This window comes from Drosophila ficusphila, unplaced genomic scaffold (genome assembly GCF_018152265.1).
Source record: "Drosophila ficusphila isolate 14025-0441.05 unplaced genomic scaffold, ASM1815226v1 contig_197, whole genome shotgun sequence".
In the NCBI taxonomy this organism is placed as follows: domain Eukaryota; kingdom Metazoa; phylum Arthropoda; class Insecta; order Diptera; family Drosophilidae; genus Drosophila; species Drosophila ficusphila.
This window is the reverse complement of record NW_025064091.1, coordinates 8,705,009-8,728,314: the sequence shown is the minus strand read 5'-3', so window position 1 is coordinate 8,728,314 and position 23,306 is coordinate 8,705,009. Positions and strand designations below refer to the sequence as shown.

General features: G+C 42.9%; 1 protein-coding gene across 1 annotated transcript in view; it reads right to left on the bottom strand.

Annotated features, from left to right (window-relative positions):
* Positions 1-23,306, bottom strand: part of LOC108097884 (teneurin-a) — a 155,108-nt gene that overhangs the window by 12,053 nt on the left and 119,749 nt on the right. Inside the window, 6 exon segments of the mRNA XM_017200420.2 lie at positions 694-1,277; positions 4,513-5,897; positions 6,896-7,088; positions 7,624-7,736; positions 7,738-7,792; positions 11,975-12,094. Of these exon segments, the coding sequence (XP_017055909.1) occupies positions 694-1,277; positions 4,513-5,897; positions 6,896-7,088; positions 7,624-7,736; positions 7,738-7,792; positions 11,975-12,094 (2,450 nt within the window).

The following is a 23,306-nucleotide window of genomic DNA, read 5'->3' as shown; positions in this document are numbered from 1 at the left end:
GTCTTGGCCCGTGGTTTCATTAAACAAATTCCTAGGAATATTGTTAACTCATACGTTCTGTTTTTTGGTTAGGTATGCATGTCTATCTTAAATAGGGAATTTTACCATTTTAGGGACTATATGATGTTTTCCTCTTTTGAATTATAATTATTTGCAACCAAAATGTGATAATATGTTAACATATGCTAACTAATATTCCTTTTTGTAATGAATCTTTTGTTCTCATTCTCTGTAATTTTCAAGGTATATTACATAATTGAGTTTAACATGATTTTCTTCTTTCTTAATATCAACCCTTTCAAATAGTATTTGTATTTTTGTTGGCTAAGTTGGTTGTAACGTTAACTTAAATTTACTTAAGACCTTACCTTCCTTAGTATTTACACTTATTCTAGTAATTTTTTAATAATGCAATACGATTGTATATATTACTCTTTCTAATGAAAAATTTTCCTAGAACAATTTAAAAACATCTGCTATAATGCATAAACCCTGTGAAAAGGATTACCCCAACTAGTAATTGCAATTGTTTTTAATTAAAATCCTATAAATATAGTTGTGATCCTCTAGCAAATCAAGTTTTTACTTGGCATAACTTTAAATCATATTTTAAATATTCCTATATAAAGTAGAGGGTTTCCGCGAGGAAGATATCCCCTTATTTATAAAGATATTAAAGGTTTCTGGACTCACCTTGATCGGCGACGTTGATGACTCCGTCCTGGGCCACCGCGATGGCGGAGATGGCCTGGAAGCGGGCGTTCGAGGAGAGGAGCGTCTCGGCGTTGCTGAGCGTGCCGTCGTCGTTCAAGGTGGCCGCCCCACCGCCGATGCCCGAGGCGGTGGTCTTGGCGCCCAGCAGGACGGTGGTGGTGGTGGTGGGTCCGGTGGTCATCAGGCCGCCGTTGCCGACGATGCTGGCCAGGGTGCCGCCGCCGGTTCCGGAGCCGGAATTCGATCCGGATCCGGCCGAGAGTGAGATGCCGCCGGCGCAGATGCAGGCACCACCGCCGCCGCCGCCGTTCGCCCCACCGCCGCTGCCACCGCCACTTGCACCACCTCCGCCATTGGAACCACCGTTCGAGGTCGCCGACGAGCCGTTGCCGTTGCCATTTCCGCTTCCGTTTCCGCCCGACGGGGTGGTGGGCGTGGTGCCGCCATGGGTCCGCGTGGGGTTAACGGTCGTCGAGTAGGCGCCACCACTGGCCCCGCCCGCTCCCGCGGAGGCGGCACTGCCGTTGCCACCGCCCCCAATCGCACAGTCGCACGTCTGGGATCTGAAAGGGGGAAAAGGGTTGGGAAAATTCAAGGAAAAGCGCATTAGTTTCGTGGGAAAGAGACAGTAATTAGAGCCTCTGTTTACCGAGTGTTACGGTGTGCAGGATAAAATATTTATTTCGGATTGACATGCCACTATTAAGCACACATTGAACCGCTCGGGAAATCTGATTTATTTATTTGTAGCACGGTTTAAGTTAAGACACTGCCTCAAAGAAGTTGCACTTAAATTTAATATCGATTTAGCTTGATTTTTCACAGCTAAAATATATAGTTTTATTGGAGGTAGCAATTAATATGAAAATAAATGTAAGTTGATATGTATACAGACAAGGAACAAAACAAATTAGCATATAAATGAAAAATTACTAATGTATATGAATGAGTTCTTAATAATATTTAAGATTAATTCCAAATGCGACAATATTTATAAACTGATAAGTACGGTTTCAATTTCATAACTAGTGCCTTAGTGCCCTCCATTGTTATTCATAAAACTGGTTTGAAGGTTTAAAAATTTCAATAGCTTGGAATTTTACAACTCTGGTAAATTCAGTGAAAATGTGCAACTAAGGAAGTTACCTCTGCTAATTAAAAGCACAATAACCCACACCTTAAAGCCAAGTGAGTGATTCTAAAGCCTTTCCCGGCCAACTTCTTGTGAACCGCAGATACGGTTCATTGTTGTGCATTGCGAAGGGCTGAGATGATTGCGCCCCACACCTTCTGCCGCTTTTCCCTTATTTTTCCTATCTCTAGCCGCACCCTTTCTCCAACCGGCTTTCTTCATGATTTCTCCCCCCTTTTCTGGCTGCTCGGGACGCATATTTATGATGACATTGTTTGTTCGATAAACAGTCTAAAGTAAAGCGAGCTCCGGGCGTCGCTTATCGCTGCCACGCCCACGCAACAGACACGGACACAGACCGTCCTGAAAACCCCTCCCTTCTCCCTCTCCCACCCCTCACCCTAACCCCCCAGCAATAACCCTTAACCCTTTGCCACCTCTCGAAAGATATAGCTCTGTGCACAAAAGACGCCGGGGGAAGAAAAAAAAAAAGTGAAAAGTTGATTTATAGTTTCTGTCTGTGGCGCGACGGCCGCTAATTACTTTGCCACGTCTGCCGGCCACGCCCACTTCAATCGCACCTCCCCCGCCCTCTTTTGGACCCTTTAACCCGCCGCTGGCACCTGACGGCATTCACATGACCCCCACATCGCATCGCTCTCCGAAATTGTAGTTGCTTAAATCAACTGCGGACCCGAATACTCAGTTGGGATAAAGTTGCACAATATTCCCGAGTGGTTGCTTTTTTTTCTGGCGTCAGTCAACGAAACTAATTAATTGGTTTAGTGTAGAGTTTTTACAGAATTTTGAAAGGTTATCCATAAAATGAAATAAATTGCCATCACATTATGTAGTACTTCTCACACATGATTTATACGTCATTTACCAACACTGAGAAATACTAAACTTGATTTAATTACTGTATGTACCAGAAATTTAAATTATATTATTTTATGCCTTTTAACATTGTATTCCTTTTTAATGAAAATAAGGGCGTATAACCAACAATTTTAAATTTTATAAGGCACTTTGCAGTACTGGAACTTCTGGGCTTGGCAACACTCAATTTCATTGCCCATTCTTAGCGTGGCATAAAATTATTCCGTTTGCGTCAGGAATTTAAGTTCATTGACTGCTGTTTCCGTTTCCGTTTTCTACCCCGCTTTAATCAATGCACAAAATGCAAATGGCTTTAGTGCCTCTGGAGCACAAATACACATGCGGACAAACGGACAATTATACACTCACACACGCACACACACACACACACAGAAATACATATGTACATATGTGCGTGTACTGGGGCCATGAAAAATCAGACAATGAAATTCCCCAATGTGAGAATTCCAATTAATTTCTGGTCACCGTTTTCGATGCCTTCAAAATGGGTTAATAAAGTCAAATAAAGTTAACATGCCTCTCTCTGCATGGAAAAATTGGGGGATTGGAGCGAGAAGGGTATGTACTATACATGTGGAGAGAAAGGGAGAGAGAGACTGAGAGGAATATACTCCGGGGGTATTGCCTAGTTGGCCTGACATTTATGGCCGTTTTGGTGCATTGGCAATTTTGTGCTGCTCTTGCTGAATTTTTATTATTTATGCCCCACTCTACGGCAGTATCCTTTACCCCCTTTACCCCCTTTCCCACCATTTTCGTCCTCGTCCTCGTCCTGTGCGTTTTGTCCCGTGTGTCGTTTGGTAGACATTTTGAAAAATTGGCTGATATCGTTCGGCAATATGCAAATAGCCCGGAGCTCACTTAATTGGGTCAAGTATGCGCATAAACAAGTCCGAGTGGAGTCAATCTGCCCACCCGATTTTCCTCCTTTCCTCATTCAACGATGTTTTCCCAACGATTTCCCCCCCGTCCGCAATCCATTTTCCACTGCCGTCGCTGGGTTTTTGGCCAGCGGCCTGCTGACCAAATTCCCTGTTATGTTGACCCAGTAGCCAGTCAATATTTGAGGGCATAAAACAACTAAGAATGCAATAGTCGGGTTTTCCAACTACATGTTCGGGGGGCCAAAGCCAACTGCTGGGAATTATTTATTTTCTGTGCACTTTGATAACTCGGCGAAGACCAAATATGGCACCACGCTGGTGTAACAGCGAAAATGGTTTGATTTACACCATCCAACCAGCTAAGCTCCCTCAAACTGTATGAAATATTGGCTATTAAACTTTCGAACAACATTCATAATTTAGGAGCGGTATAAAAACTAAAAGGAATATAATTCATAGCACGTATATTATATAATTCATGATCATTATTAATGCTGAACAAATACCTAGCCACAATTTATATCACGGCTTTATGCCAACAAACACATATGGATGGTTAGTATGGGCAATCAGTATTACCAAAGCGGTTTTCATTATATAAAATGAAGCAAATAATTCAAAAATAATATTTAAGTGCAACTTCATATACGAAATGAACCATAGATTAAATTTAAACTGTTTGAAAAGCTTTGGATTGCATGAAAGGCTATTGAATTGTATTTTATTTTCAGACATCGTAGTTGTCGGTGTGCCACATTTCCTAGCCCTTACATTCATAATTGTTGATATATAGGCGATTGTTCTCTTGAACGGACATACGGACAAGTTTTAATGAGTTTCGCATAGTTTGTGTAATTTTGTATATCCCCAAGGACTACTCACCCCGTGCCTTCCTGTTTTCCAGCAAAGTATCGCATATTTCCTGCCGTGTCCACCACTCGAATGGAGTTCACCCTTCTCGAATCGCTGTCCGCAATGTAGAGATTTCCAAATGGCGAGAAGGCCATGGCCAAAACCGTGCCCAGAACATTGTCCGTTCCCGTCTTGTTGACCCTGCCATCCTGTCCTCCGTTGCTGCAGTGCAACGGAGTGCCGGCCACCACTCGGATCTTCATGTCCGAGGTGAGTCGCAGCACCAGGCGATCGTCAATGAAATGCAGTGAGCCATCGAGGGGACTCAAAGCCAAGCCGGTGGGCCATTGCAACTGCGCCTGGTTGGCCATCAAAGTGCCGCTGCAGGGTGCCGGACTCCAGTGGTTGTGGTGTCCATGGTGACCGATCAGAGTGTGGATCACTCCCTTGGGATCCACGGCCCGGATGTTGGTGCCATCTGCAATGTACATGGTGCGATCTGCGGCGATTGCCAGTCCCTTGGGATGCGAAAGTCGGGCCAACAGGGCGGGTCCTCCATCGCCACAGTTGCCCTCGTCGCCGGGAATGCATCGCTGACCACTGCCCACCACGGGATCGCTGTTGATGCTCGGATCCTTGACCTTCTCCAGTCGCAGGAGCCTCAGGATCTGATGCCTCTCCGGATCGGAGATGTACAGGTGTCCGTCGGCCGGCGAGACAGCGAGGTAATATTGGTAGGAAACCTGCGTGGCACTCAGCTGGAGAATGGTGAACACCTTGCCGTCGGGCGTGATGCGACGCACCAGATTGAAGTCGCCAACGTAGAGACTGCCATCGGGTCCGGTGGCCAGAGCGATGGGAGTGAGCAGCTTGGCATCCTTGGCGACACCATTGCAGTAGTCCGGACAGGTGAGCGGTCTCTGGAGACCAGTTCCCATCACCACCTTAACTGTGCGTGGATACTCCTTCATGTGCAGCGTGCTGCCGTCGCCCTTCTGCAGGATTCCCTCGTGGAAGTTGTAGTGGTGGTGGATGTCCAGTCCCCAGCCACCGATGTCGGATATATCCACATCGTAGCCCTGCAGCTTGGCGGTCTGTGCGATCCAAACGGGCGACTGGCAGGTGCTGTGCTGATAGCCCACCGAAATTCTGGCCACAGTCACCCCGTAAACCTTCTGGCGATACACGTTCCTCTTGTTCCAGGCGAAGGTGTGCACCAAACTGGGATCCGCCTCGTAGGTCTTCACATGGAGGGCGCCCTCGATCTCCACGCCCACATGAACGTGGGTCAAAGTGGGCGGAATCGTTTCAGCGGTGAGACGCATGCGCACGATGCTCAGGTAGCCACTCGCCTGCGAGGATTGGTAGGTCAAATGGAGGTCCGATCCGGGGATCTGGATGGACTCCTGGACAATCTGTGGGGGATACAGGGAGCATTTGGTTAAGATTGCTACAAAAAGTGTACCGAGTGCAAGAAATCAGATTAGGAGGGCTTTGCTTGAGGTTTTGGTTAGGTTAGTGTTCATGATTATTAAATGGTTAAGTCACCTATTAAATAATATTAACATTAGAGGTAGAAACAACCTACTATTGAAACTAGCCAGAGGTAAATATTTAATTTAGAATGAGAATTTCGCAGATCTTGAATCCCGCAGAATTAAAATCATTACTTTTTAGACAATTACATTTACCTAGCCTTTATTTCTAAGCAAAATGTTTTTGGAATACTTTTATTTATTAATACCAAAGTTTTATTAAAATGGGACTTCACTTTTGATGTATAATTGAATTTAACTAAGAAAATGGCAATTTAATTTGATAACCATTGTCCCTGAATTTAATTTTAAATAACCTATTGTTTTGTGACCCTGCTAACTTAACCGCCAACCCTTGGCGACTTTGAGACCGGAAAAACTTTAACTGAAAGGGGAAAACCTCTTAGTGGTGCAGAGGAAGGGGTTGTGGGAAAGGTAAATGGAAAACAGGTGGGAGGAGGAGGAGGAGGAGGAGAAGGGGGCGGAACGGAAGAGAGGAGCCCAACCAAGTGTCTGCTGGTGACCGCAGCTGGACAGGTTCGAGTGCTGCAATTAAACGCATTAGGAATCCAGCGAGGAGCAGACCTTCGAGGGGTTTTCCCTTTGGCTGGCAGAATTAATGTCTACCTCGCTGGCCCTTTCCCCTGCACTCTTCCACCTCCTCCGTCCCTCCTCTTCCCACCTCCCCCTCTTTTCCGCCACCCCCTTTCCCACTGGGCAAATGCAAAGTTATAATGTCATTAAGGCAAACTTTAAATTAATTAAAACTGCGCTGCGTCCAGCAGCTGCTGCCAGGACTGCTAATTAGGAATGGCATTTAGAAGGCGGGAACGGGGGCAGTAAAGGAAGCAAAAGGACCTGCTGGCAGGTCCACCCACCTGGGTTTCGGCGAAGATGACCCTCTTGCCGGGCATCGCTCCCACTCCGTTGGGCATCCAGGTGCTGATCAGCTGAGGTCGCAGCTTCTCGTGATCGTGGTCCATGCACACCTTGCTCGCATCGTTGGCCTCGTCGGCCGTGTGGTAGTGGATCGAGTTCAGGAAGGTCAAAGCCGGGTTCAGCGGAGCCACCCTAAAAATCAACAGAAAAACACATTAATTAAACCGATGAAATATGAAAAGGAAAGACCAAGAACATTAGAACCTAAAATCAAAGATTGGAATCCAAATTTTTTAGTTAATTTTGAGTAACAATAAATATTTTGTGGATCAAAAATAAATAAAATATTTTATATTGGAACAATATTGGTCTCAAGTATGTAACTTCATTTTAAAAATATTTGATAGACCGCCTTTAAAATAAAATGGATATCAATAGGTCAGAAACCTCTTGAAGTTTAAAATTATTGGCAAAAGGTACTGAGATGTATTCCAAAATATTGTATAAGGGATTTAAATAGTTAAAAGATAGTTAATAGATAATAATTAGGATTACACATTCAATAATCTTAAAAATTATGATATTATGGTATTTAATATTATATTGTGTTTTTTACGGTGTTTGAATCAGCTGGATAAGTACGTTTCAATATTTATGTGACGCGATTAGGATTATTCGGTTGACAAGCTCTCGAATAATTTCGGATGTCTTAAGCTAATTGACTCACTTGATATTCCGGCTGGTGGTCTCGTCGTCGTCGCTGAGCTGCATCTGCACGGGAGGGAGGACAACGATCCTGTTCCAGGGGACGAAGACGGTACGGGTCAAAGGTCGGAAGGGGGGAGCGCTGGAACTGCAAGGTCACCGCCCCGCCGCCATTCACCAGCACATCGAACCTGCGAACAGAAAGAGAGAGCAAATAGTGAGTGAGGGGGGATGAAATTTGTAGAATGGAATACGAAATTAGTGCAAAAGTTGCTGGCAAACATGCAAATTAATATTTTAATGAACTCGAATGGAGGGGAAATTCCACCCTCCACCCCACCCCCATTTTCCAACCCAACGAGCGACCTAATGCCAAGGTGGAGAACCAGATAATACCTCAATTGTTTGTGGGAAATTGAAAAACTTTAGATGCCGAGTTGGTGGTACAGAGCATAAGTTAAAAATCCCCCCCCAAACAATCCTCCCCCTTGCCATGCGTTAGCCGCATTAAATATAATGATGGCGATTGCGAGCCGCCGCCATTATTACAAGAGAAAATTCGCATTGCAGCTACGGGAAAAGTTGCACAAACTTCTTCTGCCAAGAAGACGAAGATGTTGGAAAACAAAGGGCCAAAACAACACCAAAAACAGCAACAACTGGGAAGGAAAATGCAGGAGAAAGGACGAGGCGGGGGTACAAAGCCAAGTCGCGTTGGAAACTCAAGAAATGGCGGAAACTTTTGCTTTTGAAATATTTAATTAATGCGATTTTTAATTGTGTTTTGTGCGTGCCACTGGGAAACAGGGATACCAACGAGATAGCTTGCATCTGGAAAATGCTTTCGATGCTCCTCCGCTTTTCAGATACGAGTATTCTCCCCTTTAATCAAATGACAAAACATTCAATTGAATTACCTCGTAAACAAAGCGACTAAAGCTGCCTATAAACATGTCCATAAACAAGGACATGCATTTCATTAAAACTAAAGTGCTAAAAAATAAAGGGGGAAAAAAAACTTGAAATATATAAGGGAATTCGTAAAATTTGTTACAATTTTCGCTAATTTAATTTTACTGTTTTGCCGATGCAGCTGTTTACTTTTATGGCATGCATAAAGTAGTTGCACATATTCACATACATACAATCGCCGTCAAGATACTAGTTTAAGTATTTAAAAATTTGTTTTTAAGTTTGAAACTATATAGAAGAATATGTAAAGCAGTCAGTTACAAAAATAGTACAAATCTGCATAAAAACTAAACTTTATTTCCTTTTTAAAGGAGGTACAACTCCATAATAAAATAAGACTAGTTTGTAGGATTTTCTTTACCCCTTATTTAAGAACAAGTTTTCTAAACTTTCTACTCTTCCCCAAAACCTAATATTCTGAACGCAACTGTACGAAGCTGCTGTGGCATTGCATTTATTCATTTGTAATTGAATTGGGTTTTATGGGCATGACCTGAGCAAAAAGTCAGAGAAATGCGAAGAGCGGGGAGTGGTTGGGTGGTTGGTTTTGGGTGGTTTCGGGTGGTTTCGGGCAGATGTAGCAGTGTGGGTGGTGTGGGGCATTTAGCGAAGCAAGCAATCCGAAAACATACGAGTATACGCCGCACATAAGGACATACGTTTCGGGCGAACTCTAATAATACTTATGCAATAAAAAATGCCAACAGTAATCCCCTGCAGCACAATATAATGACTTTTATTACCTTTATTACTATGACAACAACAACCAACAATGCATGTCAGTTGGCGGGAGCAACAACCACAGAGCAGCAGCCGAATGAAAATAAAAATAAACATAAAAAAGAAGCGGGAGAGCGAAAAAAATTAAGCAGGACAACAAATGGCGACAGCCAAAAGAGCAACAAGAAAAGCCGGTCCAAAGGAAAATGGAAAATGCGGTGAGGCGAGGGGGTGGGGGTGGCTAATAAAAGCAAAGAATTGAAATAAACATTATAAATACAAAACCATAAAATCCTGCAACAGACCCAAGAACCAGCAACAACAATCTGAGGCCAAAAGTAAGAGGATACCACACACACACATTTAGTACGTCGTATGTGGAAAATCGAGGGGGAGGAAAACTGGCGGGGGAGAGGGGAAAATCGGGGGAGGGAAACCCGCTAACAACACACTGTTGCTTATTGGGCCGCATAACATGGAACAGCAGCAAGAGCAACTTCAGCTGCAAAAGGCATAACATAAACCAAAATGAATTCAAGAAAATAACTCCTATTTAAGTGCACCAGAAGAAATTTCTAAAAGAAATGATTCCGAAACGCACTAACATAAAATAAAACTTATTGTATATGCTGAGATCAACTTATATAGTAAAAACAAAATAAAGATGCTTCTCTGCCACCAAAAAGAAATTTATGATATAATGAAGATTACATTGAATAGATGTCCTTTAAATACTTTTTTTTCTGTGTGGCTTTAAAACCCAATTAAGCCCCCCGGCAAATCAATAAGGTTGGGGAAAGCCAGTTAAAAGTGAGTGAAAAAGCGACACTAAATCGCTGGCCGGCAGTGTACATAAGAAGCCGAAAATAATGCGCGCATAAACAGGAATTATTGCGGGCTAACACACACACAGGGCACAAGTGGCAGCAACAGCAGGAGCAGCAGGAGTGGAAGGATCGGAAGGAGCAGCAGGAATAAGGAGGCCAGCAGGGACATAAAAAATAACAAGGACAACTTTAAAATCCCTCAAAGAGCAAGGGACGCAGAAGGACGAAGGCGAATAACAGCAAAGTTGTCATAATAAAAATACATAAATAAGGAGTGAGGAATTTATGCCAGGACCTTTTGCGGCAAGCAGTTGTTGTTGCAGTTGCGACATTTTCGGCACGCCAGCAACATGCAACATATCGCTTACTTGGCCATTGGCCTAATGAGAAATTATGGCCCGAGCCCGGGTACAGAAATCTCTCCTCTTGGCCCAAATAGATATGCTATACACCTGGATATTTGGCCAGGCTAATGTGCCAGTGTGTGCGAGATTGGAATAAACAAAGCGAGACTGTGTGAGTGAGTGAGTGTGGGTGTGTGTGTGTGTGGAAAGTAAACACAAATAATCATCAGACAGTCGGAGTTTTGTCTGTCTGCTGCACAGATTTTGTTTGTATTCCTCCGCTTGGCCATAATAAAATCAGAGTCGGGTGCGAAATGTTTATTTAAATTGGCCAACACACACACACACACACACACACAGGCACACATACATAAACTTACGTACACATATGAAGAAAAGAAAATGGGAAAACAACAAGGACGGCAAACAATGTTGCTGATGGCAGCAAACGGAAATCCTTTTTACTGAAGGAAAAACAACTGCAAAAATATTTATATTAGATATATTGGATTGCCGGGCGTCGTCGTCGTCTCCGCATTTTCCATCCTTTTTGCAGTTGGCAAAATATTCCGTCCTTGCATCTTTGATGGGCTCAATTAGAGCAAAAGTTCTCCGAGCATTTGTGCTTAAAAAGCAATCCGAATGAAATGTCAAATAATTGAAACTAATGTCCCTTATTCCTTGCCTTGCCACCCCCTCTCACTCCCACTCTTCCCACGACCTGAATCAACTGAGCCACTCCTGCGGCTTCTGGCCAATTGTGGCCTGTCTGCTCTAATTATGCTAACCACTTGTGTAAACTTGAGGACAGGACGACAGCCCCACGAAGTTGGCCGCACATCAAAGCGAGAGATTTAATTAAAAATTTGATAACTTGCCCTCCTCGCTGGCGCATCTCATCCACCTTCTATTTTCTTATTTTTCTTTTTTGGTTTTTTTTTTTTTTGTATTCCGCTCTTGGTCTTTTGGTCTTTATTTTTGGCTGCGCACTGTGCTTCTGGCCATCGGCGGATTCCATCAGCAGAATTTAATCAACGAAAAAAGCTATCCCCTCGACGGAGCAACTCATCCATACGTAAGTAATTTGCATTTACAGAACACGGTGTGCACACACGAGTACAGTGGGCCGTCGAAAGAGGCGACTAATTCCGGCCAAGAGTGTTCATTGAAGGCAATAAGAAGTGTGGAATGTCTTGAAGTTTATAAACTTTGTGTTATGTATTACATTATGTACTACAGATTTCAAAGCCAATGGAATACATAAGTATTTATTGAATGAAAGAATAAATAGATGTTTATATCATTCTTTCATATTTTACTGTACTTTTTCAAAATATGGCAGTACGAAAGTTATTGAAGTAACTGATTAAGTATGCTCTTTCTAACATATTAAAGACTCATTAAAAAGCTCTTCAATTTGCAATCAAGATCTCATTTGGTCGTCGAATCATAACCTCTTTCGAACTTTAACCCATGATGATTATATAGATTATACGGAAGTACTACTCACCATCCTCCTTGACGAGTCAGTGTGAATCCGAATCGGGAATCGCGATCCACGGAAACCCGGATGCCGACGATGCCCAGTCCTTGGGGTGTGATCACTTGTCCTCGCATCACGGAAACGCGACTATTCAAGGTTTTCCAATCCAGAGTTTCCACGTCGAGGTTTGTTTGGGGTTTTTGGTTATTGGGTTTTGCAAAAGACAAAAATATATGAGTTAGTTACGTGGCTTATTTGCGTTCGAGTTTCTTGCTTTTCTTTCTTTTTGCTTTTTCTTTTCTTTTCTGTTGGTTTCTAATTTAGTTTTGTGGTTGAAAAATCATACGTTTTGAAAAAGGTGAAGAAAACATTGAGCAATTGTCTGTATTGATGGAATGGTAAAACTCAAAAGCGACTCGATTGTTTTCTCAGCACTTGGCTCTAAGGACAAACCGAAAAAGTTATGCAATAATTTGAGGAAATATTTATATAAATATATTTATATATATATGTATATATATATGGAAATATAGCTATGTTTCGTATGCATATGTATAGGTACTTGTATTAAACTTGGAGTGTATGTATAAACAGAGAGAGAGAGAAAGAGAGACGGAAAGAGCGAGCGAACGAGATGGGATGAGAGTTTTCTGAGAGTTTTGTCGCCGGGAATGCGTTCTCTACTTTGTATCTGTATCTTTGTATCTGTATTTTTGGATTTTGTATCTGCAACTGCAGTGCATCTACATCTTTTGTGTGCGTGTATGTGTTTCTGGGGAATTCTTTGCGGGACAATCTCAAAGTGTTTGCCTGGCTTTGGGTAATTCAATTATCGGAACTCTGCATGTGTGTGTTTGTGTGTGTGTGTGTGTGTGTGTGTATCGTCGAGTGTGTGGAATGATTCGAATGAATGTCCAACAATGAGCTACGGAAAAAAGAGCGGGGGATGAGCAGGAGGGGGGGTTTGGGGGAATTTTCCCCCACTCTCTGCTTTTCCCGGGGTGCAAGTGCAAATGGCATTTGGCACGCAGCTTTTTCGGGGAAAGGGGAAAAATGCGAGGTGGAAATTCGGGGAAGGACGGGGGATATTCAAGTCCCGACTTTGGAATGCCAATATATATCGAATCCTCCAACATTTCTCAGCGAGTTCATCAGAATTTCAAGTTGGTTTCGGTATTAAATGGAAGCTGCGACCAAACGGGGAAAAAAGGGGAGGTGCAACGATTGATGGTTTATCGATTGGTGGGCGAATGTTATCGAAGGCATTCGGCATTAGTTTCCGCTGGAGACTTAAGCGTGAAAAGGAATTAAAATTAATCAACATTGTTGGAAAAAGAAGCGCAACATCGGCAAGTCCTAATGGTCAAGCGATTATTCAAGTCGGTAAAAAGTTATTCATAATCAATATTATTATTTCATTATAAAAACTATAGAATCTCTCGCCCATCGATAACTTTCCCCACCGATTTCGCCGCCATCAAACGCCTTTAAAACGTATTCAAAATGCATGCAATAATTAACAATTATTATTAGGAAAAAAAACAACTATTTTAAAATTAACTTCGATATATATCGCAACTTATGCGATTCTCGGCGATATTCGATAGATGCGGCTAACGGCTAACAAGGCCAAAAACGATCAACGGAAAAATTCAAGGAAAGTGAAACCAACACAAAAGCACAAAGCTGGTGGAAATCAAAAAACACTTGACCCGATAACAAAAATCGATTGTCGTTCGGCTGGAAATGCGATAATTTGCACGGGTCAAAATGCAAACCGAGCCAGTTGCCCTTGCAGTGTCCTCTGGCAGTGTTTAACCCTCCGATGCCCCCACACAATCTATGTATCAATGGGGGACGCAGCTGCGCGACCCAAAATCATTCTCATTTCCATTTACATTTCCATTTAATGAGAAGAAACTATGGCAACCCGCGTTCTTTGTCACTTTTTCGGAGAAGTCGGGTGCGCGCACCGATATCCGATTTCAAGTTTGCCAATTTATTATGACAAAAGAGCACACGAAATATGCTTTATATTTCCAATAAATGGAAAACAGCAGGGGTTCCTGCCTTCTATACTGTAAATATATATATATATATATATATATATATGTATATACTTTCTTCCGGGCGGGTTCTTCAAAGCTTCGCGGCTCCAGACGCCCCTTGAAATAAAATGCCGCAGTGAGGCTTAAAAGGCAGGGGCGTTCGCCAAAAAAGGGGTTTTCCTTTTTGCTGTATTTTTTGGGAAAGTAACCAAGGATATCGGAAACGAGCACAATTGTTTGCACTAATTACTGCAGAGTCGGGGGTTTTTGCAAGCGGGCGGTGGGCTTTCCGGGGGGTTTGGGGGAGTTTTGTCCCCCGTCATCAGGTGCAGCTCCCTTTACCCCCTATTCCTCCCCCCTCGTCACTCTTCGGTACTCCATTTTCAGAGTCCGAGGACTGCAGTTGGCCTCTTTTAACTTTTGTGCCAGCGCAAGTTCTCGAAAACATTTTCAAGTTTTCAAGTGTTGCAATTTCTCCAGACCCTGCCAACCACCCCCACCACCCTCCACTCCCTTTTTACTGTTGTTCCGCCCTCTCATCTTTTTGCCACCCCCTCACTGCTTTCTTCCTTTTTTGCCAACAGACATAAACACATAATGTACAGTATTTGGGTCAGAGTTTTATGTGCCCAGTTGCATTTTTATTAGGAGTCGGCGGGGTGGGAGTTCAAAAGGGGTGGGTGGGGGTTGGCAAAGGTCGCCGGGGAAAAGGGGACAAGGAGGAGGAGTGGCTAAGGCCCATTGGAATTCTTGGAGAGCAGCGCACTTCTGCACTGACTTCTAATTGCAATTGACCAAAGTCCGAGGTTCCGTGTTCAAAAGTCATGCCCAACTAGCTCTCATTTTTTCTTCTTCTTCAAGTATCAGTGTGCCACGCCTGCCCGTACCCACAAAAGTAGGCGTTCCAACCCCGGCAGTTTACCCACAATTTCAGTTTTTTTTTCCTGCCTCAAATTCGATGCAATGAAGCAACATTTTATTTGAAATCAAACCGAAAAGCAAATTGCACGGGTATAAGTATTTTCCTTTTATGTGTGTGTTAGTTGTTGAGTGGGTGTGCGTCGTTTATATATATAAATAAATATATATATATATATAAGTGTGTGTATGGATGTGAGTATTCCGAGTCATTGAAGTGGTGAGTGCCATTGATTTTTATTTCGCATTTGATTCGTTTCGTTTCATTTATTATTTATTTGATTTATTTGCACTGCAGCCAAGGAACCTTTTTGGCCTTCTCCGTCGTCGGCTGGCCAGGTAAATCACTCATACGCCACCGACACTTGAATGTCTTCAGCACATTTCGTTTCGTTTTGTTTGCTCTGCTCTGCTCTGCTCTGGTTTGCTTTCGGCTGCCTTGCTGCGTCTCGAATCGTCTCGCCTCCAATTCAATTCAATTCGGTTTGATTTGGTTATGAGAACGGTTTTCACTTTGATTTTGTTGCCATCGAAATGGAAATGCAGCACTTAGTGGACGAAGGATGAGGAGCGGGAAGGGAGGGGAAAAGCGCCTGAGCAGTCGCCTCAAGGACCCACATTACGTATACGCAACACTTTCAGCAAAACGTGTTAATTCAAGAAACGGTTCGGTACGTTTCCAAGGTGAAGCTTTCGTGTTGCTTTAATTTGGAAATTAGAAGAAGCCTTACCATTTTGGCTGTTAATTAAGGTTAATTCTTTGACATTAAGCAGTATTAATCATTGACTTTTTAATGAACGATGTAAGTAGACCCACTCAAATAGCTTTTCTTTGATTCATATGTTAAATTCTGTCTTTCTAGAGGGGGTTGAATTTTTAAGTACTTTACTATAAATGAATTTTGACCAATATAAATGAATTTTTTCAACAACCTATTTTAGGTAGTTTTAATCAATTTTACTCAAATACATGTTTCTTCTTTCCCACGATAACGGCAAACTCTTCTCGTTTCGTCACAATAGCCAAGATTTAATCCCACAGATTTGTATAGCTTTATCAAGCAGGGAATAATCGAATTTGTTGACATATTGCTGACCCGTGGAGAGGGTTTTTTTCCGCACTCGTTCTTTTCAATTTTTCCAATCAGCTTAGAGCAATCATCATTATCAGCAAAGGCCACTCAAAATTATGAGGCAATAAAGGCATTTAGCTGGCGAATCAAATGGATAAACCAGACTGTATATATATACATGCCAAGGAAGAAGAAGGAGAGAAATATATTAACAAGGAGGGGCAATCTCGTCCGATGAAGTGAAAGCGCAATGCCACAAAAATGTTCTAATCTCAAAAGATGCACGCCCTTTGCACCGTCTTTTGCCACCAACCTTCCACCCACTTTCCACCCACCACCCACCGACTAATCGCCCTTGCAGCGAATGAGCAATAGAGGCAACAAAAGGAGGTGGAGAGGGGAAGGGCAGAAAGGGGAAGGAGGAGTCCTCTAGAAGGGCCAAAAACCAGGAGGAGCGGCATTGTCGCCACTGCACCTTTTGTGTCAAAAGTGCACTTCCATTATTAGCGCATTGTGTGGGCGCGGGGGGTTGAAGGGAAAAGGGGGGCGGGGAGGCGTGGCAAAACGGTGAAAAAACCCGGGGGAAAGCCGGGTGGAAAATATGAGAAGCCCGCGCATAAAGGAAGTGCATTTAATTTCTTTTCTTTTTGCCATTTTCTTCTCTTATTTTTTTTTTTTTTTTCGGGGGCAGAGGCAAAACTCTGCCAGACAGCAAGAGTTTTTCAGAGTGGGTGGAGTGGATTTTTGTGGCCATTCATAAAGCGGCTGGCTGCCATTCATTTGCACCACCGCCCCCCTTTTGCCACTCCCCCCGCCTCCCTCTTTTTGCCTTGGCTCTACTAACTTGGCTTACAGCCACACACAAAGTGGCGACGGCAGCGTCGTCTTGCCATCATAAAAATTGAGCACGACTTAGTTGACTTTTGTGCATACAAAAGGATACCCCACCCAACACACCCGCACACACCAGCACACACACAGCAACACACACACCCACACCGAGAGAAAAAGGATATAATTTTAATTTGGCTTTATTTTCATGACGCCCACGAGGATGCAGCTTCAGAGGAAGCTGGCAACAAAAACAAAGCGACGACTGCAGGCGATTCGGTTCGGTGGGTGGTTCAAGGTGGTTCAATGGGTGGTTCACTGGGTGGTTCAATGGGCGGCTCAAAGGGGAGGGAGCGGGGTTCTCTGCGGTGGCCCGCTTTATGTTCATTTAGCCTGAAACAGTTTTTGAAACATTTTTCAGGCGAAAACCCTGGGCCACACTTTTCTTTTACGCTTTTGTAACCACGATAAATGTGCTTTATGTAGCGAGATGCCAGAGATGAGACTATTTCCACGGCCACCGAGGGGTTAAGGAGGTGTGTGTCCCTGTGTGTGTGCCAGTGTGTGTGTGTGTTTGTGTGTTTGGCCTGCCTGATGAAATGTTTCCTGCACTTTCGCCATTTCTTCGGCCCGCTTCTGTTTGCATCTTGCGCCTTTTTCATTACTGAGAGAAAAGCGATGAAAGGAGGAAAAAAGGAAACAGAAAGAAAGCGGCGAGCGGACAAGCGGAAAAGGGAAAAGCGGAGATGTTTAGGCGGAAAAATTGCCGACAATGGACACACACAAATAGCTTTTACTTTAAAAAGTAAGCCCAAAACATTCATTGTTTAAAGGTTGGAAGAAGTTGAAAGGAAAGTTTGTAATTTTCTAGTTTTCATAAAAATGGTTTCCATTTTATTCAACTTAATATTAAATTTTAGTCCAAAATGGAAACCATTTTTATGAACATTAAATTTAAAAAGCTTTATGCAGGTAAGTCAACTTTCTAAAGAAAGTTTTACCTTTTCAAAATACAGAAACGTTTTGTGGATATTATTTGAATGGAAATAAATATGGGTTATATTATTTTAATGTTTTTATATGTTTTATATGTCCACCTTTAGTGGAAGGTAATCAATATTTTCTTTCGGATTACTATCATTATCGTGTTCTAGAATTATCAGAAATAATCACATTCCTTTCTTTTTGCCCATTGTACTACAGCCGAGGATGACAGCTTAAAAATCCTTAAACATTATAAACAAATAGAAGCTGCAGGGCGATTCTACTGAAAACTGCGAGGGAACTGCGAAAAAAGCTAAGAACTGGAGATTTGGAGCTAAAATAGGGACACACACCAACACACCAACACACGCACACACACACATGGGGGCACAAAGGCAGAGGCGTGTATAGAAAAGTTTGAATAGCATTTTTAAGTTTGCCATTTACTAACACACAGACACCGTCGTCCGATAGGAGAGCAAAGAAAACCTTTAGTAGCGTGTAATTTGCACTTTGTAAATTTGCATAAAAGCTGCACACAAACAGCGGGACGACGGGGGGCGGTGGGCGGTGGGCGATGGGAAAGGCGGGGAGGTGGAGGCGAAGGGGAAGGGGGAAAACTGGCATAAGTCCAAGATAGAGACGATATGTAAATGCCATGCCATGTGTCGTCGCTTTAAGTAAGCAACTCTGGGAAAATTAGGGGTGAAGGGAGAAGCGCCTGCATAAAATGCCATTCATTGGCTCCAACATTTCCATTTAGTTTCGGGGTTTTTCCTTCCATTTCGTTCAGTTTTTCATTACAGATTAGCTGGCGCCACCTGGCGGCTAATGCTCCCAGCTCACCAACACAGTTACACCGGAAAACTCGCACACACACACACACACACACACACATATGCCGGAAAAGCATATCTACGCTTTCCACATTTTGGCTGTTCAATTTGATGCACACAAAACAAATTTCATTTGGCAGCATTTCACTGGGAAATTCCCTGGTCACCGGTGGAAAACTGGAGCCAAGAGGTGGGGGTGGGAAAACCCATGGGTTAGGGGAGCGGGGAAAGCAGTAGATTGCATGACACTTTTGTCCCTAAGAAGATTACTGTTGCCACCTTTTGCCACCTGGCTTTAAAGGCAATGCAATGGAAATAGTTCGGATGTTTTTTACCATTAGAAAAAAGCGCTGCCAAAAAAAAGAAATAAAAGGGCTGAAGAAAACGCTCGCTTAGGGGTTTTTGCACTCGGAAAAATAGAATGTCACTCTGAGAGTTTTTTTAAGGGTTAGGGATTTTTGAATTAAACTATTTTATATTAATGGTATTTTTTCTAACATATTGAACATTTTTGCAATACCCATTATCAAATGATCAACTGCAGTATAATGCTTTTATTTCGTATTATTAATTGTTTGTTTTGTTTCACAACAATAAATAGCGCAATGTTTGCCATTATCAAAATGACCGAAGGCCATGTTTAAATAATGTGGAATTTAGTTTCATTTAAAAATGGAATTTATTATCACTATCGTTGTCACTTGGAAATTAATTACTCAATTTTAGTTTGAATAGCTAATTCTATAACTAAGTAAACGAGAGGCTTCAAATAGTTTGTAAATGGGTATAAGCATGTATTTATTGTCTTTTTTCCTCTGTGCAAAACCCATTGCTATCGAGGCTAATAAAATGTTTCCAAGAATCACTCGAAACTCTTTCTATTCTTTCCAAAGAATATTGGTGGAGAGGAGGCGTATTCATTCCATTTCCCCTCATAATCATTCTGCAACCGAGTGGGCGGGGCTCATCGGTCGGATCGCCTTCATTTTATGCCGCAATCAAAACAGTTTTCATCAACTTTTGCCGCAATGGCCGCATGCAACCGCCACCCACTCATTTCTCATGTCGCCGCCACAATGGCACACGGCTTATACATTTTATAGTTATATGAAGCCATTACAGTGGTCTGTCCGTACGACGGCCGCCCACTTTTCGGCTGGAGTGGCACGACACCCAGTTTTGCAGCTCCGCAGTTTGCACTTCACTTAAATGCGGCGAGCGTCAAAAGAATAACAAAAATGTAAGCTCACCCACCCGCCCGATGGAAACTTATGACCAGCGATGGTGGTGGTGCTGCTGCTGCTGGTGGGGTTTTAGATTCTCCTATTTTTTATAGAGGGGAGAGAGGAACATTGGATCCACGCCACTCCGCTCCGCCGCAGGCCATTAAAAATTTTGTGCTGATGTCGAATTAGCGAGCGAGCAAGTGCAACTGCAACTACTGGCCTCCACAAACACATAAATATATCTAATCTCACATAAAAGTAATTACTTTCAGCTGCCGTTGTTGCTATCGAAAAATATTAAATTATATTGAGTGCACACACAGTGCGGCTGGCAGGACATGGGATATGCTATACGCTATATGCGATATGGATACACGGATATGTGGATATGTGGATACGTGGATACGCGGATACGGATACGGCCACGGCTGTGGATCCCGCGGATTGTGGAAGCCGTCGACCGCAGACCATAACTATGGCAAACTACTACCCCCAATGTTTCCTTTTTGGCCCCGTCGACATATTTGCTTTTTTCCACATTTTTTGTGCGACTGCAGCGAAAATTCCGCGAATTTCTCCTCGCTTTTTTTCCATTTTCCCCTTTTCCATTGGATGCCACAGAAAAAAAAAAAAAAAACAGGGAAAGGCGAGGGGACTTGTGGATATATGGACTTTGGCATAAAGTTGGCAGCGATCAAGCGATGTACACTCATAGGGATTATGCGAATATATGTGCAACATATGAATTCGGAATATTTACAAAGGAGCCGGGCCAAAGGAAAATTTCTGCAAAATTAACTGCAAAGTATTTCGGTTCCACGGGTAAAGTTATTACTTAAAATATTTCATGGTTTTGTGAGCGATTAACAATCAAACTTTATTAATCAAAGATTAAATTTATTTATTTATTTGAATGTTTGCTAAATTAAATAAATTAGTAAATTATATAAATCTCATTCAATTAATTTTTGAACAGTTTAGCAGACCAACCTGCAGTGCAATCGAGTGTTTGCAGTTTTTTCTATTGTTCTTGATATTCATCGTGTTTTCGTTGGCTTTTTTACAGGGCTTTTTGTTTGTTTGGCCAGTTGTGTTTTCGCCATTCTATTGGCCACGTTGACTAGAACAGGCTGTTGGCTGAAAGGGAGCTAACTATCCGGCCGCCATCACATTCACCTCGTGTTCAAACCGTTTGTAACTTATATGGGTATTAATTTTGGTTTATGTGCAACTTGTACGCTCTAAATTCCTTTTTTCTAAGTGGATTTTTGCTCGCTTTTCCCCCTTTCGAGGAAGCGATAAGAGAAGCAGCAGCAACAATAACGATTTCGGAAAAGCTATAGTTCAGGCAACGACCTCGTTGATAAGACCAGAAAAACGCAACAAGGACAACTACAAATGCTTGTGAAAACACTCGGACTGCTGACTTTTTAATTTATATATCACTATATCTGCATTCGAATGCAAGGCAGAAGCTCGAGCGATGAATAAACAAATATATGTGCCCCACATTCAGGATATATCTTAGCCCATAAGTCTTGGCCACTTGAAGCGAAAAAAGCGGAGAGCGCCACAAAATATATGGCAAATGAGAGAAAGTCACAAGATGTAAGATTCCTCACAAAATCTCGGAAACAAAGTGGAAGAGATTTTTGTTATGGAGGAAAGTAAAGATATATCAAAACATCTAGTTTGGAACTCTTGCATTTTTGAAGGAAGTACAAATGTAACTATTTATTTATGTTATAATGGAAAAAGATAAAAATTTCAAACGAAACTTTTACAACTTTTACCTAAAATGCAAGCATATAATAAATAATTCATATTTAATATTATTCAATAAGTTATTCTAAAGACATTTAATATGGATTCAAATTCTTATGGATAGCACCTTTCATGCACATCTCATCTGTACTATTTTATAAAATATTTTATTTGAAACTTGAGGGGTATATAAAAAGCCATATTATGCTATAAATTCAAAGAACTCTAGCAGAGTTTCCATGTTGTCGCCATCTAATCTATTTGTATCCACTTTCGTCGGCAGCATAAGCATTTCCCTTTTTTCAGCGCACAAGATCAAGGATCAACCGCTTACGACACTTGACAGCCAGCAGGAGCCGCAAAAAAGGGGCTTAGCGGGAGAGAGAAAAAAAAGGGGATGCCACCGAGCGACTGTCGGCGACAACCCTGCACCACTCTGCACCACCGCCACCCGCTTTCATTGCCACCGCCCACCTAAAAAGCAGCGACTTTCTCCAGTAGCCACTTGATGACTGCCAGCAAGTTGACACTAATCAGTTTAGCTTTAGCCCGACGCAGACAACTTGATTTGCATACACAAATGGGCAGGGGCGGCGTTTCAAGGGGGGTGAGGGGTTGGGGGAAAGGGGTCTGGGAAAACCACTTAAGCGGGCAACTAGCCACACCTAAACAGGCCGTCAGTCAGCAAGTCAGTTGGGAACAAGCAGGCGAAAAAAATTGAGAGGGAAAAAAGACGACGGCTTTTCCTTAGCCATCTCACACTTAACCCCCTTTTTTCTGCAGCCCCCTCTTAACCCGCCTCTGGGCTCCTCTTTTTTACCCCTTTTTTTCGTGCACCCCACAAAATGGCAGCCAAAACAGGAAGTAATCTATAGTCGCTCCGCCATTGTTTATTGTTTAATTTTTAGTCAGCGTTGTTGCTGTTGCTCAACTTTTGACTCCGGCCAAGTCTCCGTTCTGGTTATGCCTGCTTCCTGTTCGTCCTTCGTCCTTTTCGTCCTTTCTCGTCCTGCCGCCCTTTTGCACACCACCCCCTTCTTTTCACCCGGCATTTTCTTTGCCCGTTTCTTCTTGTATTATTTCTATTGTTAACAGTTTTTGCATTTGCCGCTGCAAGTAGCGAAAACTTTTCACAATGGACCTTTGTTCCACTCCAAACCCCCTTCTTTCCCACCTCTTTTTCCACTCCGCCCCCAACTCCCTCCCTTAACTGCCCTGCCTTTCAACGATGCCACTTGAGCACTACAAAAGAAGCAAGAAAAAAAAAACAAGGAGAAAAAACATGAAGAAAAGGGGACACCGAGGGGAGAACGCAACAGCAGACAAAGACGGCCCAAAACGCCAAGACGAAGACGTTGACAACGGCGGCAGTCTTGCAAGCCCCAAACAGACCCCAACCACCCAACCACCCGGCAGATGCCACCCCATAAACCCCACCCAGATTTCAGCCATCCCCCCTCGAGTCATGACACGCCCGTATCGCATTTACTTGGATTTCGCTTTATCGGAGCGGCAAGCAAAACAGCAACCTGCCGACGAGGACAACAACGTCACCCAGTTTCCATGGCATCATCATCTGGTTTTTTTCCGTTTCCGTACACCGAAAACTAAACCGGGGTATTCAGATAAGCAGAGCAGCCTTCAACGTAATTTTAAAGGTAAAGAATACGTGTTTCGGA